General features: G+C 35.9%; 1 protein-coding gene across 2 annotated transcripts in view; it reads right to left on the bottom strand.

Annotated features, from left to right (window-relative positions):
* The window catches only part of LOC149794813 (casein kinase I), a 44,052-nt gene extending 16,811 nt beyond the window's left edge, over positions 1-27,241 (bottom strand). The window contains exons 1-4 of one of the 2 annotated variants that reach the window (XM_089964470.1): positions 26,944-27,241; positions 26,684-26,790; positions 3,742-3,868; positions 2,297-2,395 (exon numbers count right to left, since the gene is read on the bottom strand). In XM_089964470.1, coding sequence (XP_089820596.1) covers positions 2,297-2,395; positions 3,742-3,868; positions 26,684-26,790; positions 26,944-27,069 — 459 coding nt within the window. In that variant the 5' untranslated portion in view covers positions 27,070-27,241. The remainder of the gene's footprint in view (positions 1-2,296; positions 2,396-3,741; positions 3,869-26,683; positions 26,791-26,943) is intronic. The other variant, XM_089964471.1, reaches the window with a different exon arrangement.
* Positions 27,242-27,764: the final 523 nt, after the last annotated feature.

The raw sequence follows: 27,764 nt of genomic DNA, 5'->3' as shown, positions 1-27,764 counted from the left end.
AATTAGAAGCTGGCCTCCTTTGTATTATCATGTTAATTATGTCTTTTGAATCAAATAAAGATGGTGGAATAAAAGAAAAGTTAAAAGGCACGAAAATCCTACAAACATAAAATCTAGCGGCTCCGATCATATGTTGGGTGAACTCACTTTTGTTCGATCAATCGAACACTTATAAATGTTATTGTGTATGTAACATAAACTACCTTAAATGAACCAACTCTTTCATAACTGATCAAAGATAACAAAGCAGCCAAGCGAAATGAATACTTCATAAAATAAAGAGCTTGATTTCACAGATGCCATTGTGGGCAAGCGAGTTTCAGAGAATTCTTGAACTGGCACTTAGAGATATCCTGAAGGATGATAAGAAGTTTCATTATTACTTCCAATGAAATCACAACAGCAATACTGTACTAATTGAACAATACAAAAATTGAGTTTCGACGTAGACGATTGTCTCATGAAATAAATGTCACTTGTTTTTTTTTAAAAAAGGAATCTTGTTTGGTGGTGTATCAACAGTTAGTATAGTTCCCTGCTTCCTGGACCCCTGATTTGGCAGGATACTATTAAACACCACTGCGGGAACCAGACTCATCAAGAAAACAAAAGCAGTGATGTATTACAGATTTTTTGCATACATGTGATGGTTGTTGAAACTAGTTGGAACGATCTTTCACATGTTGGACATTTTAAAAATAACTGTAATTTAAACAGAATAACGAACAATTTCATTGGAAAAAACATGTTATTTAAAATTATTATCGAAGTGATTGTAAAATGAGGATTTAGTCAATAAAGAGCCCAGTTCCATAATGACACCCCCACACACGGTTTTCTCGGTCTCAAAGCAATTTTTTTTCAGTTTTGGAGGTCCCTCAGTAACTTGTGCCCTCGCTTATAGTGCGGTCTATGTTTGTGGACCCTGTTGTGCATAAGTTATCGAGGGAGAGATGTACTATGCAGTCAGTATTGTGCTGATGTACTATGAAAACACCACACACACACACACAGAGTGATCTTTGACTCCACCCATGGACCACAACTGTGGCACCCAAGGTTGACAATAACTTTTGCACATGCTTACCTCAGATATACTCAATGTACAAGTTTGTGAATTTCTACTCAGCAGTTCAGGCTATATCGTGATAAACATACAGTATCAAAATATACCCTGCTAAAGCAAGTTTTGTAAATTCAAACTAAATATGACTACAAAATGTAGCAATTATTGGATTGGTATCAATGAAGCATAATTATGTGGCTAAATGTAGTATCAATTACACAGTAAAGAAAGGGCTATGTAATACAGATGGCTGAACCCATATTGTGCCATATGTGTTCCAATCAGTCTGACCTACATTGTACACTGAGGACAGTAATGAGAGACCAATCTTTGATACATGTTCAGAACCAGAGTGTTTGTTATGTCTTAATTATCTTTTCAACTTTTTCATTTAATTGTCCACATGAAATATCTTTTTTCTACTTTAGGTTGCTAAGCTGCTAACCAAGTTACAAATCAGTCCCTATTATTATTTACTGTCCTTTTGACAAAAGGCTTAAGTAAGTTGCAACCAAGGACAAGTTAATCATCCACCTATACTTAGAACACAGGAATTAAAGTGGTACATTTATACTGACTGTATTTGTACCCACAAATCTACAGTAACACGGTTTGACCAAAACTTACTACTACTGGATGCATACCAGGTGCATGTCGCAGAATTTTTCTATACCCAAAATAAAATAAAGGTTTAAATTGTTTAAACTATAGACTAGCACTGATGTCTGTAAAAGTTTTGGGCAAATGACATCTCCATTCTATCTGAATACAGTAAAGTGAAAGAAACTTGGAAGAAGTGTAAACTTTTCTGATGGCAAAATAAGTTAAAGAACAATTGGTATTTTCCTGGTTCTGAAAATCAAATACACAAAATACTGACCATACTTTATTAAACAAGATGCCCAAGTTTGCTCACCAGACAGACACCTGTCTAAAAGACAGAATGCAACAGCAGTTGACCAAGATCTGGATCAGTAAAATGCTTCTGTTGAAATTTCTCCAATGCTGTTATATCACTAAAAATCCATACAAATACTGGACAGAATAGCTATATGGAAATGAGGGGGTGGGGAGGAGATGGTGGTGGGTGGGTGGACAGCTGTTTGTGGCAAGATAAATCCATCTTCACTTTAATTTAGAAACAAAATTTCAAAGACAGTGGTGACTATTTGGGCACATTGCCTGGTAGCATTATCCCTGTTTAATAATGGGGAAAAAAAAGACTTTTACCTTGTTACAATGCCTGCCAATTCCCATTAGGAAGTTATCCGGTTTTATATCTCGGTGGATGAAGTTTTTATTATGTACAAATTCAATTCTATTTATCATCTGAAACAAAAAAAAAAATAAAATAAAAACTGATCACCACCTATGCAAGTCTTTACAGAACAGAACAACAAGTGCATCATATAAAAGTAGTTATCAGTACATCATGACCCTTTATCAGTTCAATCTTTCTTCTACGGTCTTTCTGAACACTTTTTACCTGTGATGTTTTACTGGGATTTTAAATTTAAATTTCTTGCTAAACATTCCCTATTTCCTTAACATATTATATAAACTGTGTAAATTTATAAAACCTTAGAAATTAAAGGGCATTTGGACTTGGTATTCAGACACTTACTGACATGTTAGTCATTCTTTAGTCTGTGTGTAACAATGTCATAAATATATATAATTTTGTACAAAATACCTCTACAAGACCTACCCTAATTTTTTTTCTCTCAACTTGCCTAACAATTATCCATTTTTAAACACACTTGTGGAATCAGTTGCTGATATCCACCTAAAACATTATGGTTTTCTACCACAACACATGGATATTATCTCTACTTTCTGTCAGCGAAATCGGTCAGAAAAAGATAGGGATGTATGGCTTAATCAGGTTATCTGTATATAGTGGTATGTATTCTGCCAGTACATGTTCTGAATATATTGCAATATATGTCACAAAACACTTGCCTGTGCCCAAATATTGTAATATATATTGCAATACACTCTTCTGTACCCCTATATATCGCAATACATATCACATTACACTCTCCTGTACCCCAAATTGCATTTGTTATGAGGAGCTTTACCCTCACAAAATGTACCCTAATTATAATATTTTAGGCAGGTACTAACTGAATATGGCATATAGTATATCAACAATGACTATAAGGTGATGAGACTCAGCCAATGTGGGTATGTGAAATGCTTGCCAGTAACTTCCTGTGGGTTGGTGGTTATTATCAGGGTTTTCCCCGTAATCTTTCTCCACTAATTATACTGGCTGCTTTGTATAGCCTGTACGTGCTGCAAAATGGAGTTAAACACAAAAACAACTGAATCTATTTCAACTGCAATCATCCTAAGGCATTCTCTAGGTGCCAAGCAAAGAGGTCCATTACTTGTATACTATTCCCCATCCTCTTTCAAATGCAGCACCAATATACCAAAGGCAGTATGGCCAGATCACAAACCCTGAAACATAAGTCACAATGACCTGATTTTCAACAGCAGCTGTAACCATCCTCATGAAATACTTACACATCAAGAACTGTGACTCTACAAGAAACAGTGCCTGAGAAATTATGATTACAAGCAATAGAATTGAAGAAAATGACTTAAACACCAACAATAACCTAAGATAACACCAACAATGTGAAAAAAACCATGACCGAACCAATTACCTGGTCAGCCAGCATAAGAACTGTCTTCATACTAAACCTCCTTGAGCAGAAGTTAAACAGGTCTTCCAGACTTGGACCTAAAAGGTCCATAACCAATACATTGTAATCCTTCTCCTGGCCAAACCATCTGAAAGAAACAAACATGTAGATAAAAGTTATTTTATCATTCAAACGGGAATAACCTGCAGTTTTGTATATCCCTTAGGGAAATCTCTGGAAAGTTTCTCTCAATAACCCCCCACCCATAGACTTTCTTTTAAGTACCCCAATGTCTAAATTATTAAAGGGGAAAAAGAACGACCCTAAAAACAGCCTACAAAGTTCAACTCTGATACAACACTGCAACTTGTTTAACTTAATAAAATACTCAGATGTTTGTATATTGTAAAAATAAGAAACAAACTCCCGATTATTATCAAAACTATCCAATGCATTCTCCAGCATTCAAATTAGAGGGATTGTGAATGGAGTAGGACGGAAAGGTTGAAGGAGAACATTTGGATCCAAGACTTTGCAAACATTCTTAAGAAATGTTGCTTGAAGCTAAATATGAAAATTTACCATGTCAGTGATGTTGCTGCAATCCTTGTACACAACTAAACAATCCATGTGACAACAAGTCAACCTTTGACATTTTTAATGCATTGCTCCTCTTCTGAAAATTTCGTATTAAAATACATGGAGACTGATTATATAGCCCTTCATACAGTTCTTTTCAATACATGGAGACTGATTATATAGCCCATTCATACAGTTCTTTTCAATACATGGAGACTGATTATATAGCCCCTTCATACAGCTCTTTACAATGCATGGAAATTGATTATATAGCCCCTTAATACAGCTCTTTACAATACATGGAAACTGATTATACATCCCTACCATGTCTGCAGTGTGGCAGTTTATAGTTATATCATGAGACATCATGCCAACCAGTCCTAGCACTAACATCTTCATGCTGAGCACCCAGCGAGGCAGCTACTAGTATCATTTTTATATGTCTTTGGTATGACTCTGCTGAGGTCTGAAAGCTCTAATCACTTAGGACACAACAGCAGTCCACGCATGTGATGGGAAAACGGGAAAGATAAGAAAATAAAAAGGTGAAAACCATTGCTTCATACAATCTGAATTTATTTGTTTCTCTAAATTTTTTTAATTATATACTGCTAGTAATAAATACTGCATGATATAACTATATAGACATAGTGAGTGAGAAGCAGATATGTTTCAACAGCAATGAAATCCAAACACCAGATACATTTGGGTTTATTTTTTCAAAGGGTACCAATTTTGATGAAATTCATTGTTGCTCCAAACAACAAATTTGAAGATCAAAAGAAAAATAATAAGTCGCAGGCGATGAAGAAAACCCGCTCTCCCATTTTTTTTACTGATGTGTTTCTAGTGTTAATTGTCAATTCATCTTTTATTACGGTAAACAAACATTAACTTTTACATGTCTGATTTATCGGAATCATTTTTAAAAAAAGAATTATTAAGCCTTTCGTATTGTTCCAATCCACATGTATGTATAGAGTGTCTGGTGACTGTTGGTTCCACTCCTGCCTAAATTGATGTGGAGGATAGAGAGAAAAGAGAAAGAACATATAGTATTTAAGCACTAGTACTACTGTAAATGAAAGTATGAATAATGAAACATTGTATGAAAATTAGATTTAACGCTAACTAACATTATTCCTTCATTCACGTGAGACTACTGTCAACAAGTATTTTTGTGAAATATGTGCACTTTATTTCCAAAAGTACTCTAATTTAAGATGTAATCACAACTGTGATCCATCTCAATGAATAATCAACATAAAGCATAAATACCAACAAATTATGTTTCTAATTACTGAACACAAACTTCCTATAACAATTAAAAAATTTCCCAAAAGCACGTCATTTTAAAATTATCCCACACTAGAACTAATGCTTGAAGCACAAGTACTAATTAAGTACTAATCTTACTATACATAATCACTAATTAAGGCGGAGAGCTAAAGCTCACACATCACTCATTCTCTGACAAAAGCACTAAATAAACTGCGTCCTTCATAATAATCCCAAAATTGCAGAATATAAAAATCCAACTTTCTCAAAGAATTTGGTCTCATCTTTCTGACACATTATCATGGGTTTGTTGTCATCCACTCTGCATGAAACTGCTTGTATGTAAATTTTTGGACAGTCCTTTTTATAAAGTGCATTGATTTTTATCAGTGACAACTTTGTTTTTGCCTCATGGTTCTGATTCGCACATCAATCATGAAAGTTTGACTGCAGCCCCTTGTAGTGTTGGTAATAACTGTAATAGTTAGAAGTTTAAATGTTTAATAAATTCATTGAATAATGATAGTGCAAACTCAAATGAACAGATGCACTTCAGCTGCCATTTGACTTGGTGTTGTTTAGGGCACCTGCTGTTGGAATTGTGTTCATACTAACAGTAGTCCTGTTTTAACCATTCAAGCAACTACCATGTGTTCTTGGCATGGATTTGTTCTTTTGTATTCTTTTTCTTGGATAACTGGAGAGGTTAATCCACAAATGACTATAAACATATAAACTTTGACAGAGGCAAAACCGTGAATTAAAGTATCCATGAAAATCTATCTTACTAAGAAATACAAAACCAATGATACCCACATACACAAATGAAACTGTTGATGTACTGGAGTTTTTAAATACCCTTGTAACCTAGATCCATGATATTTTAAACACAAGTTTGTCCATAACAGATACATAACCTGTCAAAGTTTCTTCACTGAGCAATCCTGTACTCATATCTAATGCTGATGTTGAGGTAATAAGCATATATTCTGCAATATCCAAAATGTGTGTGTGTGATTAGGATTTTTAATGTATCTTTAACAATTTTTTAGTCATATCGCTACAATATCTGCAGTGTGGCAGTTTATAGTTTAAAGTGATGTCTAGCACCCAGTCACATTATCCTGACACCAGGCCGACCAGTCCTAACACTAACCTCTTAATGCTGAGCACCTAGCGAGGCAGCTGTTAGTACCATTTTTGTAAGTCTTTGGTATGACTCGGCCAGGGTATGACTTGACCACTAGGCCACCGGAACAGTCTCCAAAATGTTTCATGTTTATTTCTTTATCAAATAAAAATCTCTCTTAAAAAACCCAGAAATTCTTCAAAATTATTTTCTTCATGAAAAAGGTAGCAAAAAATGGCCAATGTTAAATTCAGTTGCTCCATATGACCTTAGGCTTCCATGCCCTTCAAACTCGCAGGACATGGCCCTCCTTTTCTGATGCATTTTTGGCAATGGCTTATGATTAACTGCTAATGAAACCTGCAGATTCTACCATGAAAAATACCTTAATGAAACGTTAAAGTCAAAGTTATGGATGGACCATGTGACCACTATTCATCCGAAGTGAGACAAAAAGCTGAGGCTATCATGACCATGCCAGTTTATTCATCTCAGAGTACTGGCTAGAATTCTCATACAAAGTCATTCACAATTAAGCCCATTTTTCAACCAATCAATACATACTATAGGTTATACTAAATTAATGAGACTTTACTGTTACCAGGAGAATTGTTACATCAACACATGTAGCCTATCAGTAATTCCCGATCCACAGCTTCAACAAGTAATACCGAGATAATAATTTGTTTATAAAACCATGAGAATCAATACTCCCAAAAATAATTTAATACACAATATACTTTTATTTTCCTCCTTCCTGAGTCACATGTACTGTGAGCGTTGGTGGCGCAAGAATTACTACAAACTATTTATTGCAATTTTCTGCATGCCTGTCCCTCAAGTGTAATAAATTTCCTCTTATCTGAAGACACAAAGAGTGAAGAGAGGTGGAACATGTCAATATATAAGACGTTCACACAAAGAAACCTCTCTAGGTATATTCTGTAGGTGTATTAGATTTCATTTTTGTACTAAGTTGCACAAAAACTTCAATAACACGTGTGAATTTAGGCTATGCTCTGCCAAAACTCATGCACATAAGAAAACAAAGATTTTTATATTTTCCCAACTTAGTATATCAACCAAATCAAAAGACAAATTAAGGCTAAAGTTTCTCAGATATTTTTTACTCAAAGTTATTTTCTTTATTTTAGTCCAGATTTCCAGAACATTTCTGCTGACCTGCATCATGTAAGAGGTGCAACTACACACACACACACCTGGTTTTTGGCTCTTCCATTAACTATATGCAGGTGCTAAGCAAGATTGACTGATTGTGAGGAAAGGTCCATTAACATGCTTAGTAAGTGACCCATCAAGTATGGGTAAGACAGATTTGCTCTCATGATTGCTTGTCTGGATACCTGATTGACTAACAGAGTATTGCACTAGGGATAGTCATAAACCTCTGCAGTCTTTTGGTACTAAAAGCGACACAATGCACTCTCCCATTGGTTGTAAGAGCAATAGCTGCAGTGGTTAGCATGCCTGCCTAAGACAGAAAGGGTACAGATTCAATCAGGTCACCCAGATCAGCTACCAAAGACTGTCCTTGCAAAAGATACTTGCCCTGGCACTAGAAACCTGAGCCGCTTTGGGTAAACCACTAAACCAAAGGTTATGATGGAAAAGTCCCAAGAAAAACATCATTAATATTAATATTATTGTAATGATGTAAAATCAAGAAGTCATTGTAAGGTTTATGTACCCATCTTGGCTAACAAACCATATAATTTGGCCATTGGTCATTGTAAGATTTGTGTACCCATTTTGGCTAACAAACCATATATTCTGGCCATTGGTCATTGTAAGGTTTACGTACCCATTTTGGCCAACAAACCATATATTCTGGCCATTGGTCATTGTAATATTTGTGTACCCATTTTGGCCAACAAACCATATATTCTGGCCATTGGTCATTGTAAGATTTGTGTACCCATTTTGGCCAACAAACCATATATTGTGGCCACTGGTCACTGTAAGGTTTATGTACCCATTTTGGCCAACAAACCATATATTCTGGCCATTGGTCATTGTAAGATTTATGTACCCATTTTGGCCAACAAACCATATATTCTGGCCATTGGTCATTATAAAATGTATGTACCCATCTTGGCCAACAAACCATATATTCTGGCCATTGATTTTAAATAAGCACCACATAAACTATTATACATGCAACAGATGAAAGCACTTAGGTTACACTATGGTAAGACAAAAATAGGAATGTTTCTGGTAAGCCGACCAGCTTATAATGACCACTCGGGGCCCCAACTGAAGCAATTAAGTATTGACATGATATTGATTGTGATATTAACTTACTGCATAAATATACTGCTACTTAGATTTAACATTAATTTCTCCCTCCTGACTCAGGGGGACATAAAATAGGTCAGATGAACCCTCCTCCCTGTGGACTCAGGGAGACGTAAAATAGGTCAGAAGCACCCTCCTCCATGGGGGTCCCAAATAGTCTAAAGCACTCTCCGTTACGGATCACTGCCATCTCACCTCTCTCTGCATGGGTTCGAGTCTAGAATTCGGTCAATGTGGGTATGTGAGAAAGCTTGCCAGTAGCTTCTCATGGGTCAGTTGTTCTTCACAGGTTCTTCCTCCACTATTAAAGCTGGCCGCCATGCATAGCCTATTGTGTGCTGAAAAATGGCGTTAAACCCCACAACAACAACCCTCCTCCCTGCTGACTCTGTAGGATGTACAATAGGTCTGATGAACCCTCCTCCCTGCTGACTCAGGGGGATGTAAAATAGGTATGATGCACCCTCCTCCCTGCTGACTCTGGGGGACATAAATGAACCCTCCTACATGTATATGTGGTATAAGATGGAAGAAAAAGCCAGTTTTATAGTTAGTGACTGAAAAGGTGCAGGTTCAAATCCTGCCATCGAATCAGCCAGTGTTGGCTACCATTGTGCATTCTTGGGTAACAACCGTCTCTGCACTGACCCTAGATGTTTTGACGTCCATATCAAGCCAAATAAAACCATGTTTCATTTTATAAAGCTGAAAAGTTTGGCATAGCAAAGTGTGCTTGGGCAGCCAGCATGATCATAAACAGTACTTCAGCTACAATGGGACAACAGGAGACCTGTTTCTTATTATAAACACTTCACATGCTAAAGTTTGCATCAGTTAACATCTAATTAATCTCAATCATGGGACATTTTACCTGTAATAAATATGAAATTAATAGAGGGGGGAAAAAACATACTGGCACAGTTCCAAAGATGTATCTGCTTTAAGAAAAAAAACTTGGAACAAAGGCAGTAAATTAGTGGAACAGTAAGAGGTAAAAATCTACATGTGACAAAACCCATGAAAATTTATATCTAGCTAGAGGCAGGTCAGTGTAAAAGACCTTTCTTTATGTTCAAGAAAGTTTTTAAGCATTTGTTTGTAGACAGGTCATTGGTCCATTTATACACAAGGTAGGAACAAGAAACCATGTAATACAATCAATGCCTATCTTCTAGACAGGTCACAGATGACTCCATTTCAAAGGAATGTCAGTATGGGTATACATGTAGTCAGCTCATTCTAATATTTCCTGGGTAAGCATAGCAAAGTGTCTTCATATGTCTTTTGTCCCTGTCAGATAATGAGTCAAGACCATGCTTTCTTCCAGCAAAGCAAGACACTTCACTGATGTACATACATTTAGTAAACTGGCATGGGTGGGGTGGCACAAGGGTCTTTCAAAAAATTCAAAAAAGGAGAGGAGGGATGGGGTGTTGTATTTGATACATACTACTGACATATGATAAATGAACCAAGAGGACCAAGTAGGCATGACAATGCTCACCTTGGATGGGTGAAATACAAATTTGCACATACAGAATATATACAGTATAACAAAAACTTTATATATATATATATATATATATATATATATATATATATATATATATATATATATATATATATATTACCACTTTCTCAGCACCAAGGGACAAGTATGTAACTACTCAGACACTGTAATGTGTATACACTTTCCTGGCTTTACAATGTGAATTTATCTGTACAGTAATAATAATAATAATAATAATGACCTTATTTAAAGAGGGTAACACAATTAGCTAAAAACTAATCTACCTTGAGGCCCTCATACAAAGGAATTCATTTATTTAAGCTGCATCTCTGAAGCCACTGGATATATTGGGTTTGGAAGAAGGAAATAGAGTGGGCATTTCTAATCTCAGCTGGAATACTATTCCAGAGCAGAGTTCCAGAGTATTGGAAACTTTTTTTAAATAACTCCTTATTTGGTTTGGGAATTTTATACTGTTTGGTTGACATGGATCGCAGGTGGGGAGTATTACCAGGTAGCCTATACTGGAATAGTGATTGTAAATATTCAGGAGCACTATTCTGAGATATCCTGTACATTAATTTGGCTTTTCTCAAACAGATTCGGTCTTTAATAGGTAATATTTTTAACCTACCAGCAAAACTTTCCTTGCTTTCTTTCTGGATTGATATTAGCCCAAATGCAGTCAGCATTGATTCTGCATACCTCTCCAAACAGAAGGTTGTGGGTTTGAACCCTGGCTGAGTCATACCAAAGACTTTAAAAAATGTTACTAACAGCAGCCTCGCTAGGTGCTCAACAATAAGAGGTTAGCATTAGGACTGGTGTCAGGAAAATGTGAGTGGGTGGGACAAGCTATAAGTATGCAGCATGATGCCCCAGTGCTAGACATCACTATAAACTGCCACACTGCAGACATTGTAGCGATATGACTGAAAAATTGTTAAAGTTACATTAAAAATCCTTATTACACACACACACTTTATTCTGTGGTTTATCCCCTCATGGGACCATCAACTGGAGTAATACAATGTAACTTGAAAACTATTGAGATTGCTACCCATGGGAGTTGCAGTGGTGAAGGTATCAGACTTGTAACCGAGAAGACATGCATTCAGGATTCACCAGTCTGGATCAACAACAGTATCTCAGGATTCACCAGTCTGGATCAACAACAGTATCTCAGGATTCCCCAGTCTGGATCAACAACAGTATCTCAGGATTTTTTAAAAGTCATGGATCAGTTTTTATCAGAGCCATCTTGCCTGACACCCAGATACCGATAGTATGTTTCCAAAATATTCTCCTCAGGAGAGACCATTCATTTTACAAGGCCACGATTTGTAGCAGAATGGATTGTCTCTTTAGTGGGGGACAACTGCATATAGTTTTATCCACTGGGAAATAGTGTGATATTTCATATGTACAGTGCATACAAACTGTACTGATCAGTTACACTGTTGCATGTACAACTGCCACTGATTATTACACCCCAATGCACTGCAAACAAATATCCAACAGCAGACCAATACTACACTGTGTCTTTGGGTGTTTGACTGTTACTGTTGTTGTTTAGGGTTTAAACCCATTTTTTAGCATATGATAGGTTATACATGGAGGCCAGTATAACTGGTGGAGGAAGAACTCAGAAAATCCCTGGTAAGATCCAATGACCCATGGGAAGCTGCTGGCAATCTTTTTCACATGCCCACATTGGCTGAGCCCAAGATTTGAACCCATGCAGACAGAGGTGAAATAGCAATGATCAGTAAAGGCAAGCATTTTAGATCACTCAGCCACTTGGACTGTTACTGACTTACAATAGTCTGAGTGACTAATTATTTAGAGTCCTTTCAAGAAGGGAATAAAATAAATATGAATGTAATTTACCAATCAACTCCGTTATGATGATGTTATTATGTTCCTGCACTGTTAGGTACAAATAAACCAGATGACGAAGTCTTCTATAAGCAATACAAGTACCAGCATTACACCAACATGACAATGAACATCACCCTGCATCCTGCTCTGATGTTTAAAGTGTAAACATGATCAATCTAGTACAGTTTGAACACATGTACTGTGCTAAGTGTAAACATGATCAATCTAGTACAGTTTGAACAAATGTACTGTACTTTGCAGAAACATGATCAATCTAGAACAGTTTGAACTCATGTACTGTGCTTTGCAGAAAAATGATCAATCTAGTATTCTGAACACATGTACTAAGTGTAAACATGATCAATCTAGTACAGTTTGAACACATGTACTGTGCTTTGCAGAAACATGATCCAGTGTACTATCTAGACAATGCACTCAATTCTACAAATAAAAATATTACAATGTCTTGATGTTAATCGGGACACCATCATTTATCTTTATGTCATCAAGATCATGTGAGAACTCCAAAGTCAACCTTGACATGTACTGAAAAATTATAACTGCCTTAAGCAATGTTAAGAAACTCAATCTACATGTCTGTCTTTACTTTTTCTTAATTAATATAATGGGAATAAATGTTTACATTTACTTGGATGGGGTTTCATCTTCCTACATTTTTTTCAAATTTGTTATCTGTACATTTGCAAGCTTGACTTTTAAAAGGACCAAATAGCCAGGAGTGTACTGATATGCTGGTAAACCCTACAGTCTAATTTGTAGCCATGTACAGTTGCCAATATCAGCATAGCCAAGAAACTAGAGAGACGGATAAAGTCAGCATGATGCAGTCTGACAAGTGCAGACTCAACCAATCATTTAAAAAATATCACTCAGGAATGTATCATTTTTCTATCTTTAAACAAACAATGCATGACTTCATTTTGTCATCTTGTTCAACCCTGATATATATATAATGCTGTCGGGCATTACTGCGCACCTAAGGTTTCTGTCTCCAATACTGAAGCAAAACGCATAACGAACTGGACTGATGACGAAAAAAAATATACTGCAATGCTTACCATTTGAAAAGAGGCAATTGTTACCAAATACATGTAATTCTGTTCAGAATAATATTAATTTTGCACACATGGGATACCACCCCCATGTTTTCATGACTCGCGACATGTTGACCTATTCTGTGCACAGCTTTCAAAAGATGTAATGTTTATCCATACTGCTATAGAAATTAAATACATTACGTTTCTGTCAGCAGTTCAGTCAAGTAATTAGGGCAGGTTCACAGCTAGTTTTACAAAATTCAACGTAACAATGCCAATAAATGGCAAGAGACGAGCAAACTAAACCGATCATGCAAACAAATTAGTAATTTCAATATTTTATAAAAAGTAATATATTATGTGGAAGAAAAGCAACAATGAATAGGATGTAATGCATTTACAACGTCTTGTTTATGGGGAAAAATTACAAAAGAATTTAGAAACAGACTATACACTGGGTAATTTCTTGAGAATCCTGTTCTAGTGGCAAGTTGACACGTTGGGCTGACATGGTGGGTTTACACACACACAGACATGCCCATAGCTATGACTTATCCTAACAGCAGACAAAAACACAGTTTTAAACCCTTTTGTTTTACATTATACATATAATTTTAACTGCAACCAGCAAAACCATTAAAACAATGGAATCTGGTGTGATGGGCTTAATTTGATTTTATGTTTAATGTTCAACAGATTACAGGTTATACTGTGCCAATAGACTAGCAATGAAGTGTATTATCCCAGGTCTCCACACTCTAAATAAAAATCCATTATCATCAATCATCTTTGGACCTATACGACTACAAACACCATTTGCAGGCAATCAAATTTTACCTCATGAATCACAAAGGATATAATTACTTTAAAAAGTGAACAAGATATATAAACACAATACTGAGTGTATCCTAATGAGATCAAATTGACTCTAACTTGCAAAGTTTACTTTAAAATCATGTGAGACTTCAATAGATTCAATAGCCTTGGGCCTCAACAATCATACTGTCGAGAAAATCTGCTTTTATCAGTTGTTAGCTGCTGATAAAAGCATGTATGTGTGAATAGTATGTATACTTACTTTAAAAGCACATGTTACTAACATGTTAAAGGCAACATGGCTGGTTTCCATGGTATGATTGCTCTGCTCTCCTATTCTCCCTCTCAGCCATTTTCTGTGTCCTTTAACTCACAAAATATTTAACCTTTCAGATTCCTACATACTATATCTGAACTTTTGCAAAAATGAAGTGCAATAAATAGTGTAACTTTATGGGTTTAATGACAGGCTATTATGTCTAGTGGAGGAAGAACCCAGGGAAGAAACACCAACCCAGGGGAAGCTACTGGCGAGCTTTATCACATACCGATGTTGGCCTAGCCAAGACTCAAACCCACATGGACAAAGTTGAGGTATCAGTGATCTGCAAAGGTGAGCACCTTTGACCACTCAGCAATCCAGTGCCCCAGCCTAATTTGTACCAATGAAGGTCCATGATAATCATTTTTAGAAAAGGTTAAAAAAAACCAAAAAACGAAAAACATATGCAGACCTCCAATCTAGGTTCACTGTGTGTGAGTGTTTGTGTGTGCATGCATGCATGTATTACATGTGCACAGTAGTCCAACATTATAAAGCATATCAGTATAACAAAGAACATGGTCCCATTTACAGGCATGGTAATGGTCTCCATTAAATGATGTTATTATGATACTATATTAATATATACAATGAACCCCAATATAAGGATATATCACATGGTCCCCATTACATTATGTTATATGCAATAACCCCAATGTATAAGGCTATATCACATACACCCAGTCCCTTATACAAGGTAGGTAAGGTCATGGCTCCAATTACATGATGTTACTGTAATATTACATACACAATAAACACCAGTATAAGGCTGTCTCACATGGTCCCCATTACATTATGCTATATACAATGAACCCCAGCATAAGCCCATCTCACATATAACACTGTCCCTTATACAAGGCAGGTATGGTCAAGGTCCCAATTGCATTATGTTATATACAATGAACCCCAGTATAAGCCTATCTCACATATAACACTGTCCCTTATACAAGGCAGGTATGGTCATAGTCCCAATTGCAGTATGTAATATATAATGAGCCCATTATAAGGCTACCTCACATATAATACACATTAAACTTTACAGCTCCTTAAACAGTGTTAAACTGGAAGAGTATAGTTTAATGTGGCAAAATGAGTAGATCCTAAAATGCAAGTGTATTTTTTAACTATGGGTCCATGCTATTTGCTTAAAATCATATTGTGAACAAAGGGCAGAGCACAGACTCTGACCTACACATAAACTATATAATCTCTGGGTCTACACTAGTAGGGAAAACCCTACAAACAAGAAAGAAAAACTGAATATGTATATATCACTAACTACTTCTTGAAGCTACAAGAAAGTTCAAATTGTGTGACATTTGTGTACATTCATTATTACCAGTTTTTGAAATCTGATGCATGAAAACAGGCTTGCAAATGATGCATGGATTAACAAAGATAATGTGAGAAACATTTTGTAATATGAATCTTTCCATTATACAAGTAGGTAGCTTACCACATAGGTGGCTTTCAAACTTTACCAATGTTTTGCATGCATATATTCATTTTTACATTATGTTGAACTTTAGTTTTAATTTACACATACTAATGCATATTCAAACAGTATTATTTTGCTATAAAGGTACTGGAAAATTTTCTTCCCTTGGTTTCAATAGCCCAATGTCATATTGTGCTAAATTTGATTTTTGTTTTCGTTGTTCTAGGGTTTAACGCCATTTTTCAGCACAAGATAGGCTATACATGGCGGCCAGTATAACTGGTGGAGGAAGTACCCTGGAAAATCCAGGGAAGAACCACCAACCCACGAGAGATGGCAGTGATCCGGAACGGTGAGCGCTTTAGACCACTCGGGGCCCCTGCTAAATTTGAGAATGTAGCCTTTAATAACATTGTTTTAATATAGGCATCTGCAACTTTTTCAATGGCCTGGGCCAAACAGAGATTTTCAAAACAACAATATATGACATAAAAGTAACCAGATTAAGACCAGGTTGTGGGCCACAGGCTGCAAAAAGGCCAGTTTTAAGATGACCACATACAGTGATACATGTATCAACAATTGTTTGAAATATAATATATAATAATTATAGTATACACCAAAATGGAATGACTTAAAGTGAAATTTAATATGCTATATTTTTACCCCATGTGGGCATGGTTTGTGTGTGTGTGTTTGTGTGTAATTTGGATTTTTAACATAGCTTTAAAAAAATTTCAGCCATATCGCTATGATGTCTGCAGTGTGACTGTTTATAGTGATATCTAGCACTGAGGCATGTAGTCTCTGGTATGACTTGGCTGGGGTTCAAACCCACAACTTTCCATATCCGAGGCACATGCTCTAACCACTAGGTTAATGGTTTCATGCTACAGACCACAAATTTGTCATAGCAGTTAAAGTTATCTCCTCCTAGACACATGTACATGTAAAATATCAAGTTGTGTATGGTAAGTACATATACTGTATATTTTTATAGCAAGAATTCATGATCCATACATACTGCAAACTTGCTTCATCCTATTTGAAAGTTTATTACAGGATCTGAGACCATTACAGTTGACACTCGCTTATAAGGCCAGTCAAATTGCAATTAATTAAGATCCAGATCTTCTGTAGCACAATGCGCATGCAGATCATAGTTTATGGTTTATTTTATTGATTACTCATAAAAAACTGTACAGACCCAGATCTGCCAGTTCATTTTATGTGATGGTAGATCCTTGTCTGTGCAGTTTGCAGATGGACTCTTGTAATAAGCAAGTATATAAGATAACTCATAAAAATAAACCTACCAAACAACTCAGCCAACAAAAACTAGATCAAATTTTCTACATGTAAAAAGGGGCTCCAATCAATAATGAACTTAAGCATATAGGTGCAAGCTGCCTTAACGGTCACTGCCTGTAAACAAATACCTCTTGTACCCAAGTTGGGTTTAATGCTGTCTTCTCTTTATTTTATCTACATTTTTTTGTACCTCTCCTTAACAGACACAATTTGTCCATTCTGTCAGTGGCTGCTTACCATATACAATGTGTAAAAATTAGTAAAGGTGATTAAATATTTAATTTGAATATCGTTTAGTTTACAGTTAAATATAAAGTAATAATGCAATAGATATAACAAAATACTCATCTACCTCTTAAGGTGCTTATCAAGCGACCACCTCTACACAAAGACCACCTTGCCTGACAAAAATAGTAGACCATCACCACTTTGTTGCCACCATGACGGGCCAAACATGGAAGTCCCCTTTTATAGTGGGATTTTTCATTACAGATAGGTAGCCGCAAAAGAATGGGGACCACTGTATCTATGTTATTTGAATAGAGAGTCATAATTACTGATTGCACAGGTTGCTAGATTGGAGAAGCCTTTATACAGGGAGCTGGCAGGAAATTACAGTGTCCATGATCTATGGGTGAAACATAAGAAGAGACCTTTCCAAAATGTCAAAATCAAGTTTACTTAATTGCTCCTTATCTTATTACATGTATCTATAACCAACTGGAAAAATAAACAAGTAAAGTCTTGTGTCTGTAGTTACATAATGAGGGAATTGTTATATTAAACTGAACTAAAATAAATGACAGTAATTTAAAATTTAAAAACAAAAAACTTAAAATTTTTTCTTTCACTTTTACTAAGCATAATCCGTATGTAAAATGTAATGTATCAATGAGCTGTGTGTACTTAATATCAATGCATTATAAAAATGTATGTTAATTTGACTGCCACATACAGCATTCAGTTGACCCATTGCTGTTGAAAGTGATTACAGTGAGAAATCTGATCAACTCAAGTTCCCTTGTAGTGGATTTGACCATAGTAAATTCTCACTGTCTTACCACAATACGGATGAGTTTTGTCAGGAAGCTGTCACTCTTATGGAAACAATCTTCTGTTAAGGTATGTGAAATACAAAACTGTATAGCTATTTGCTATCACTTTTATGTCACAGAACTGTTTTATATATTGAATGTATGGGAATTTATTCCAGTAAGTCAGTGGGGGAAAACGTTTCTAGTATTCTACGGAAGACTGGGAGGAGTGGGTGATACTTGGTTGCTCCTTGACCATTTGACAAGATGGAACTGGAAATATGTGATTATCAACTAGATGTCACGAGATACAAATCAATATAATTCAATGTCAATATATTGGTGAAAATCAATGATACATGCATCACACTTGTTGATGAACCATACAAATTTCATATTCATTAATAAATGCTCAAAGTTTATTCTCATTTGATTACTCGTTCAAGGCGCATGCTCTGCTTAGTTCCATTTAGGAATGATATAGTTTATATCTGCTGAATGATTATAACTTATATCTGTTGTTGAACAATGTGTGCATGACATTCTGTTACATCCACTGATGGACTAGAATCGCAGGTATATGGCATCAGATTCATTCATCGTTTAATTACATTATAAATGAACATTACATTCACAAAACTGTAATAAGCGTCTTCGCTAGATCGAATCCTTAGCACAATTTCATCCTGGTACATTATCAAAGACTAATAAGCAAATGAGTTTGGGTGAGACTTTGTGTAAATTTCTCAAAGGTCTTTTGAGCAAGATGACACAATAACATATATATTTAAAATGGCGATTTAAAGTCAAAGCTGTCATAGAATTAAATATGTTTTGGGTTTTAAAAAACATTGCACTCATAAAGATGTAAATCCACAAATTTTTAAAACTTTGTCTACAGACATCAATCAGCTAATTATCCCAATATCAACCCGTTCTTTTCAGCCATCGGAGACACTTGGCAAATAAAAGGTAGTGTACAATTTACTCTGAAGGCAGGGTAACATATACTCTATTGACAAAAGGCTGTCAAGGATTAGATTTATAATCCAAAAACTGTTAGATCAAACCAGCCAGTTGGAGCATGGCCACAATGAAACAAAATTAGGTACACCTTACTGATCTATGGATATTTAGATGTAGTCAATCGGTGGCTACATTTCAAAGTAGAGGGGTTTGATTTTCCACTGACCGCAAAAATAAGGGAAAACAGAAAATTTAAAATAAAAAATTCTATGCATATTAATTTTCTTATATAAAAAAACAAATACAACAGGTGACTGTACAGAGGATGTTTAGCTAATGAAAGGCCCATTCTTTCAGAGCCAATAAAAAAACAAGAGTCACTCGAAGGGATTAATGCTCATGTGGTTGAAAAGAACTTCCTGGAATTCAAGATACAACCATTTCCAAACCATCCAAGATATTCATCATTAATAACAAGATTTTCAAATTAGCCACTGTGGATCTCATATTGACACCTGTTTCATTTCAACATTAAAGGTCTTCAGGCTGATGAACCATCTACATATGTCACTGCATTCTGGAGAAGTAACAATACAATTTTTTAAAGATGGCAGCTATAGTGGCCATATTTGATATTTTGGCACCATTTCCATTTAGAACCAACTAGATGTTACAAGTAATCTCTTGGTGATACTGAAATGAGATGTAGCTATTGGTATAACAAGATTTTCAAGATGCCAATCGTAGCAGTCATATCAGAAGTCAGATTAGTACCATCTTCATTTAAGAGCAACTAAACATTACAAGTGTTTGAGTGAAAACCCTGTGCTGATACGCCAATTTATCCAGGAGTAAGATAACAAGATACTGGATGCATGAGCAGAGCCACTTTCATTTAGGACCAGTTACACATATACATCATCCAGTAAAAATCATGCATCCATTCAGTGGCAACAAGAAGAATTTCAAGATGGCCATACTGAATGTGCAACAGGCACCCTTTTCATTTACAAACTACTTGACATAATATGAAGTCTTTTGGTGAAAGCCCAATGGTAACATTACTTTTCATTCAGAAGGAGTTTGATCCCCATTTGATATCACCATCATTTCAGGAGGAGTAGCAATACAATTTTCATGGTGGCTGCTGCTGTGGTGGCCACACTGGATGTCCATGCAGCACTATTTTCATTTAGGTCCAGCTAAACCATATAATGAATGCATGTGTAAAGTTTCATTGTAATCCTCCTAGCAGTTTAGGAGTAGTAATAAAAGAAACTTGTGCTACCAGACAGATGGACAACAGACCATCTCATAAGTTGTTCAGGTCTTTAACCAGTACAGCTAAACATCATGAAATTTGTAACCATTATCAGACAACAAAGGGTTGCATTTAGGAACAGTGGATGACCTAACACAGTGGTCCCATGGATCATGACCCAAAACTGGATTGCCATGCTGTTAAGAGTAAATCACTGAGATCAACTTTAATAATTTTGAAATTTCCTACCCAAGTGTACTTTTTAGCATCTGATGAGTCACGAGTCTAACACCAGTGACCTAATCTGGGTTGCCACCCAAAAAGGTTAAAAACTGCAGGCATAACAGATGGAAATAACAGGAAACACAGTACAACAGATTAAACTTTAAATTTATCTCTCCTCAGGCCCAAAAGTCAAAGTAACCAAGTACCAGTAGACACAACTTAGTTCTGTACAAATACATGTACATTGGAAAGATTTCATCATTTGCTGTTAACTTTATCAGATTCTTATTTTAATTCTGCTCATACCTCTTTATTCTTTCTGGACTAATTCTATGTACTGGGATTGATTATACATCGGCACAATCAAGGCTATTCAGTGATTAGTAAGTTAGGTATACACCAAAGGACAAAACAAGTATAAAGCCCCAAAATGGTAAAATCCATAGAGTAGAGTTCAATCTTCATACAAACTGCACCCTTTTATGACCTAACAGTATAATAATAAGTTGTTTGCAAGTATCCATGTATACTTTCCATGAACCTGTACAATCTCAAACAGGATGTGGCTGCTTTATGGAGCACATTTTTTATGCACTGTTTAAAAATTCTTCCCAAAAGGTAAAATATATTTAAACTTTTTTTTTTAACGTTCCATACATGAATGCCCATCTTTGCTGTTTCAGTAAATGTTGACAGTTGTTGTAAAGAATTTGTATTATCACTGTATTTGGAGTAAAACTCTAACATATGCCAATGCCCATGGATGGCCAACCAATGATATCGATAGTACAAATGTGAAACATTATGTTATTCACCTATTTGACTGCCACTATACAACATATACAGATTCAAACTGTCACGACTTTAACGTTTCAATAATTTTTTATAGAAATTTTTAATGCACTCCCAAAACTTAATGTTAACACACATCCAGGTAAGTGTCCACATAAACCAGTTTTTATACGATTTGCCATGCTAATGAGTAGGTGTTTTTATATGATGTGTCATGCTAATGAGTAGGTGTTTTTATATGATATGCCATACTAATGAGTAGGTGTTTTTATATGATATGCCATGCTAATGAGTAGGTGTTTTATATGATATGCCATACTAATGAGTTGGTGTTTTTACATGATGTGCCATGTTAATGAGTAAGTATTTTTATATGATATGCTGTACTAATGAGTAGGTGTTTTAAATGATATGCTGTACTAATGAGTAGGTGTTTTATATGATATGACATACTAATGAGCAGGTGTTTTTATATGATATGCCATGCTAATGAGTATGTGTTTTATATGATATGCCATGCTAATGATTAGGTGTTTTTATATGATGTGCCATGCTAATGAGTAGGTGTTTTTATATAATGTGCCATGCTAATGAGTATGTGTTTTTATATGATACGCCATGCTAATGAGTAGGTGTTTTTATTTCTACTCATTTAATAGGCCAAATACAAACTTTCTGTGCAAATAAAAGCAGCAGTGATCTCTGCATGATGGGGGTCGGGGGGACAAGATCAATTTTTTTCAATCTTACTTTATATAAATCACAAGGAAACAATAAATACATGAAACCAATTTTTTTTTAGTAAAATATTTTCCTTCAATAACAATTACCCAATCATAATACCTTAAGAGATCTACTACCACCTCATAAATCCAGAACACCGAGATTTGTGCCATGTCTCATGGATACTCCAGTTACAATTTGAGTAGAAGGCATGTTTTCTATTTGGATGTAACTGCGAGGAGGCAAAAAGTTTGTTTCTTCCTCAAATTGTTTCTTCTTCAAATATGTTACCCAATCATAATCCCTTAGGAGTACTGGTAAGAGGTGGATAAAAGCCCTTTTCTCCGAGACAATCTCTGGTCCCCTAAGGTATTTGAGATAGCTTCTTGACAACCCAACTAGAGAACAGACTCTAACTAATGGGGAGAGGCTTTGAAATGAAAACATTTTCCCTCCTGCAATTCCAGTTGAAGTTGTGAAGTCACATCCTTAAATTAACCTCCTGCACCACAGCTAAAGGTCCAAACAGATCAAATTCAGCTGTTTAGGATGCAAGATCTCTGAGATAAATGCTAGTGAAATGGAAATGGATCTCCATCCAATAGCATAGATAATAACAGAGAACAGTTTTTCTCAAATGCAATGTCTGAGGCAACTGCCCAAACTTGAGCCGAGATACATAGTAAATTCATCTGGTCTGGGATTATTTTCCAATATAAATAATGAATGATACCCCCCTTTTTAAAAAACTAAAGTGTCTATGCTGATGTCGTCCTTTCCCTCTGTGAGTGGAAAGAAGAGGTATGATCTCCCTCAACACAATGACTCAGTCCTTCTTAAGTACCCCTTCAGAACTTGCACTGAATCCTGTCAACAACCCTGAGGCAATGTCCAGAATAGATAGGAATTTCATTAGAAAAGTCTGATTCCCCACTATCGAAAGCATGTTCTTGGCAATGAAATTAGAGGCATCAAGAGTGATACTGACACACCTTGCTGGAACTACATGCAGTTTGGGTCCACTGACAGAACGTGCATTTCGTTGATTCTGTCTGCCTTTTGCTAACACAATGATGAAGCAGGTCTTACATGAGAGGTGAACTAATGAAGTGCCTGAGAGCAGTCCAAATGATGACTTCTTCAACCAGGTTAGTATCCATGAAAAAGCCACCATCTTTGGATACGTGTAATCAAAATTGGACTGAAGATTAAATAGCTCTTTGGTTTGTCCGATATCTTCTCTTCCATGATGATGTAGGGTGTCAGTAATCATAGAATGGTGGCCTTCGATTGTAACTGGTGCTGTTTCTCTTCAAAGAGTCACAGAAGAAGTTAACTATTTGAAGTACTGATGACAGCAGGGATATAATATTTTCTTGAGAACACCACTGTGAAGATTTTACATTTGCCTTTGTGCCATCTCGCTGTAATGATTTCTCCACCACTGGTTATGAAAAGCATTTGTTACTATGGACTTGTTTCATAAAATCCAGACATACAGGTTCAGCAATTCTGGGTTGGGATGAGACATCTGCCATCATGGATGCCTGAACAGATGAGGAAAGATCCCACTGAAAGTGAGACCGAGTCCCTCAGAAACCAGAAGTCATCATAGCATATATTGTCCCATATTTATGGGCATGCATAGTGTATACTATAGAAAATTTCAGTCCAAGGGCACCAAAGTATACAAGGAGAGTAAAGTGACAACACTGAAAAGCCAGAAACTTTGTCATTGAGGAAAGAAAGAACAGAGAAGCTGGAGTATGAGTTTCTTTCAACTTGCCTTTAGGTTGTTGTTGTTGTTGTTGTGGGGTTTAACGCCATTTTTCAGCACGATAGGCTATACATGGCGGCCAGTATTAATGGTGGAGGAAGAACCCGGAAAACCCCGGAAAGAACCACCGACCCACGAGAAGCTACTGGCAAGCTTTCTCACATGCCCACATTGGCTGAATCTTAGACTCGAACCGCCGCAGACAGAGGTGAGATGGCAGTGATCCGTAACGAAGAGCGCTTTAAACCACTCGGCCACTCGGGGCCCCGCCTTTAGGTAGAAAACTTCCAAAATGCTCGTATGTGCATTGCATGCTACTAAGTACAAGCAGAAGTAGTAACTGAAGAATTAATACAACTTGGCACTAATCACTGTATCAAGGGGCGATCATTTTACATACCACTTAAAAGTGGGCAGATAACTTTTAACTAATTAGTTAAAATGTTTTATCCTAGGAGGCTGGATTTGTGAGGCAGCAGCTCTCCATTGGTATTATGATCATCTAATGTAACTGAAGAAGATATATCTAAAAAAAATTTTGGGGGGGGTCCAAGTTGCAGACAGAAACTGTTCAAAAATAAACTGCAACTCTTTGACATAGTACTGTATATATACCACCTGCAAACATAGACCCTGTGACAGCAAAGCTTGATCTATGTTGTTAATTCTACTGATACCAGATCTAGGTCTATGCAGTTTGCAGCCTGGTTCCACTTAAAAGTGAGTAGATTTGGTGAATGATTTTTTCTGGGACATGATGCCTCAGTGCTAGACATCACCATAAAATGCCACACAGTAGACATTGCAGTGATACGACTGAAAATTATTAAAGCTACATTAAAAATCAAAATCACACACATACACACACCTTCCCACAGACCATGATAAAAAACAAATCCAGCCAACCACAGTCAAAACACTATTGACAGATTAAGTATATTGGTTTTTGTCTTGATCCTTTCGAAGATACAAAATAACATAGGAAAAATATGCACATCAGATGACAGAAAGGAAAATATGTACATCAGATGAGTGAAAGGAAAAGCTGCTAAACTATTTCAAACTTCATGTTCAGCTGAGAATGGAAATTCAAATATTTCCATTGTGTTGAAAAAATGGAACATGAGTGTAGAGAAAGCTTTACATGAGAATGGAAATAAACTCAAATATTTCCATTTAGTTGAAACTGGAACATGAGTGTAGAGAAACCTTTACATGAGAAGTTACAGTGGTTGTTAGCAAACTGGGTGTATAATATATAGTTAATTATTTTAATTTGTGACAATACATTTTGGTTGGTTCTGCTGTAATTAAAATGTCATTACTTCAGATTGTGGAATGGAAATGGGTCCTATTCTTGGTTCACTGGATTTTTTATTTTATGGTTTGTAGCAATAGCAAAATTCATGAAAATTTGTAATGTCCCCATTAAAAAGAATTCACAATATCCTGCTAACAAAGGAACAATGTCACTCCATCTCTGACAGGAAATGGGAAAATAAATGTAACCCTGAGGGAATTAAAAGCAACATACAGTATGTATACACATGCATGTATCAAGTTTAATGACATGCCAGCACAATACTGCATACATAGTGCCAATTAAGATTTATGTTCCACAAATGTGAAGAATGAAATTACTAATGCAAATTAAGTTACAACCTTCCAAATCAACATAATCATGATGTCTTACAAAATAAAAGATACTGAATATACATTCAAATTCTTTAAAAGGTATATAGCATAAGACAAACATAAAAAAATATGTAAAACAGTAATGTCCAAGGGATAAAGTGAACATGAGCATTATAACATGTCAAATATTAAGGGCTAAAAAAATCAAACAACGACAATAGTTTTGTAAAGTTTAAACTATACCTTTTGTGAATGCCATCACTGATTTTAACAAAGGATATTCTAAGAAAATATTAATATTTGTTTTAATTTCTTCTTTCAGAAAGAAATTTTGGTATAATGAAGTTTTATTCTTATCTGTGTGTCTATTTATATATTCATCTATCCATACACACTATAGTACATTGTGTCCAATCATTTAATTCTTATGTCACATTGTTGATGCAATAACAACTGAGGCAATATATATTTTAATGTAAAAACGAAAATAAAAACTAGGCTATAAATAGTCGTAAGTCACCTTTATTTTAAAATCTTACATAGTTGGTAATAGAGGCGCAATACAGAATGGACCATGAACATACAAAGGAAAAATACGCGTATAAATGTTAGAGGTTGATTCATCGCTGACACAATGACAATTTTGTTATTTTGGTCAGATACACAAACGGTGAAGTGATAGGTACCAATACATACTGTATAAAAGTTAACGTTCAGTCTTCAACGGACTTGAATAAATACTAGTCATCTGCCTTTCCTATTTTGTTAAACGTACAATCGATACGTATCGTAGCTATAGGTTGTGTATTTCAATATGTTTAAGTACGTGGCACGGGATAATTGTTACATGCGTTTATGTGTCTGTGTGCATGGCAGTGTGTGAATGTGTTTGATGAAAGGCTATTCACAAACCGTATATGTGGGATTCCAACACCCCCTTGTAAAATCTTGTACAATTTACTCTCGTACAATAGCTGTGGGTGTCGGGCTTTTTGTGGTTCCATTTTAACTGCTACTTCCTGAAACGTCAAAGAAAAGTCAGTAAAACGACAGTTGTATATTAAGAACAAAAATTCAAAGCTAGATCGAAAAGGAAAACGGAACGAAAGATAGACATAAAATATGGCCATGTCTGACATATGTAAACAAAGAAACTTGTCTGTTGAACCCACCTCGCCATTTGCTATGTTGATCGCAAGGAAGATATCACCAAAACTTCCACTGCCTATTTTGCGAACCAAACGATATTTTCCGCCAACATGGAACTCTCCTTTTGATGAGCTTGTGGCACTCGCCATGACTCTGAATACCCGAAATTACTGAATATGTGTCGATCATGAAATATAGGTCACTAAAAACATTGTCCATTTGGTAATCAGCTGTTGTGTGTATCGCGCACCTGTTCTCTGTTCGAACACGACCATTCGCCACAACAAAGCGGCGCATTGGCTTATGGGATAGGGAAAGGGCGGCACTGACTCAACATGTAACCAAGTGTAACTAGGATCGTTTATTTCAACTTCCTGTATGGGTGGGGGCACGTTAATTCGTGTGACCAAGCAATTTATAACATTCATTGATACTTTCCTACCGAACTAGCAAAACTGTTTGTTCCTTGATATGATTCTGTTAACACACACACACACTATGGGACCTGCACTCGATGAGAGTCCCGAATACATTTTTTTTTTTTAAGATAACAAGTTAGCCGTGCATCAGTATGGTGTGTTTACATTGCTTTAAATGAATTAGAAGGCTTGTAAAAGTAAACACAATGTGATGCTAATAAACTGAATAAACAACACGCAAGGTCAATAAATGGTACTTAATCACCAAAGTTGTTGTCTTCTCTACTTTTTTTTTAATTTCCTTTATTACTCTTAATCTATACGAATTCGCTCATGCTCTTCCTTTCTTTCTTTCCAAAATTTGAACAAACTAAACTACATGATTGAATGGATGTTGGCACGTTCACTGAGAGAGAGAGAGAGAG

Source organism: Sinohyriopsis cumingii, chromosome 7 (assembly GCF_028554795.1).
Source record: "Sinohyriopsis cumingii isolate HCF-2022 chromosome 7, ASM2855479v2, whole genome shotgun sequence".
In the NCBI taxonomy this organism is placed as follows: Eukaryota; Metazoa; Mollusca; class Bivalvia; order Unionida; family Unionidae; genus Sinohyriopsis; species Sinohyriopsis cumingii.
The sequence above is the reverse complement of the archived record's forward strand: the minus strand, read 5'-3'. Positions and strand labels throughout refer to the sequence as shown.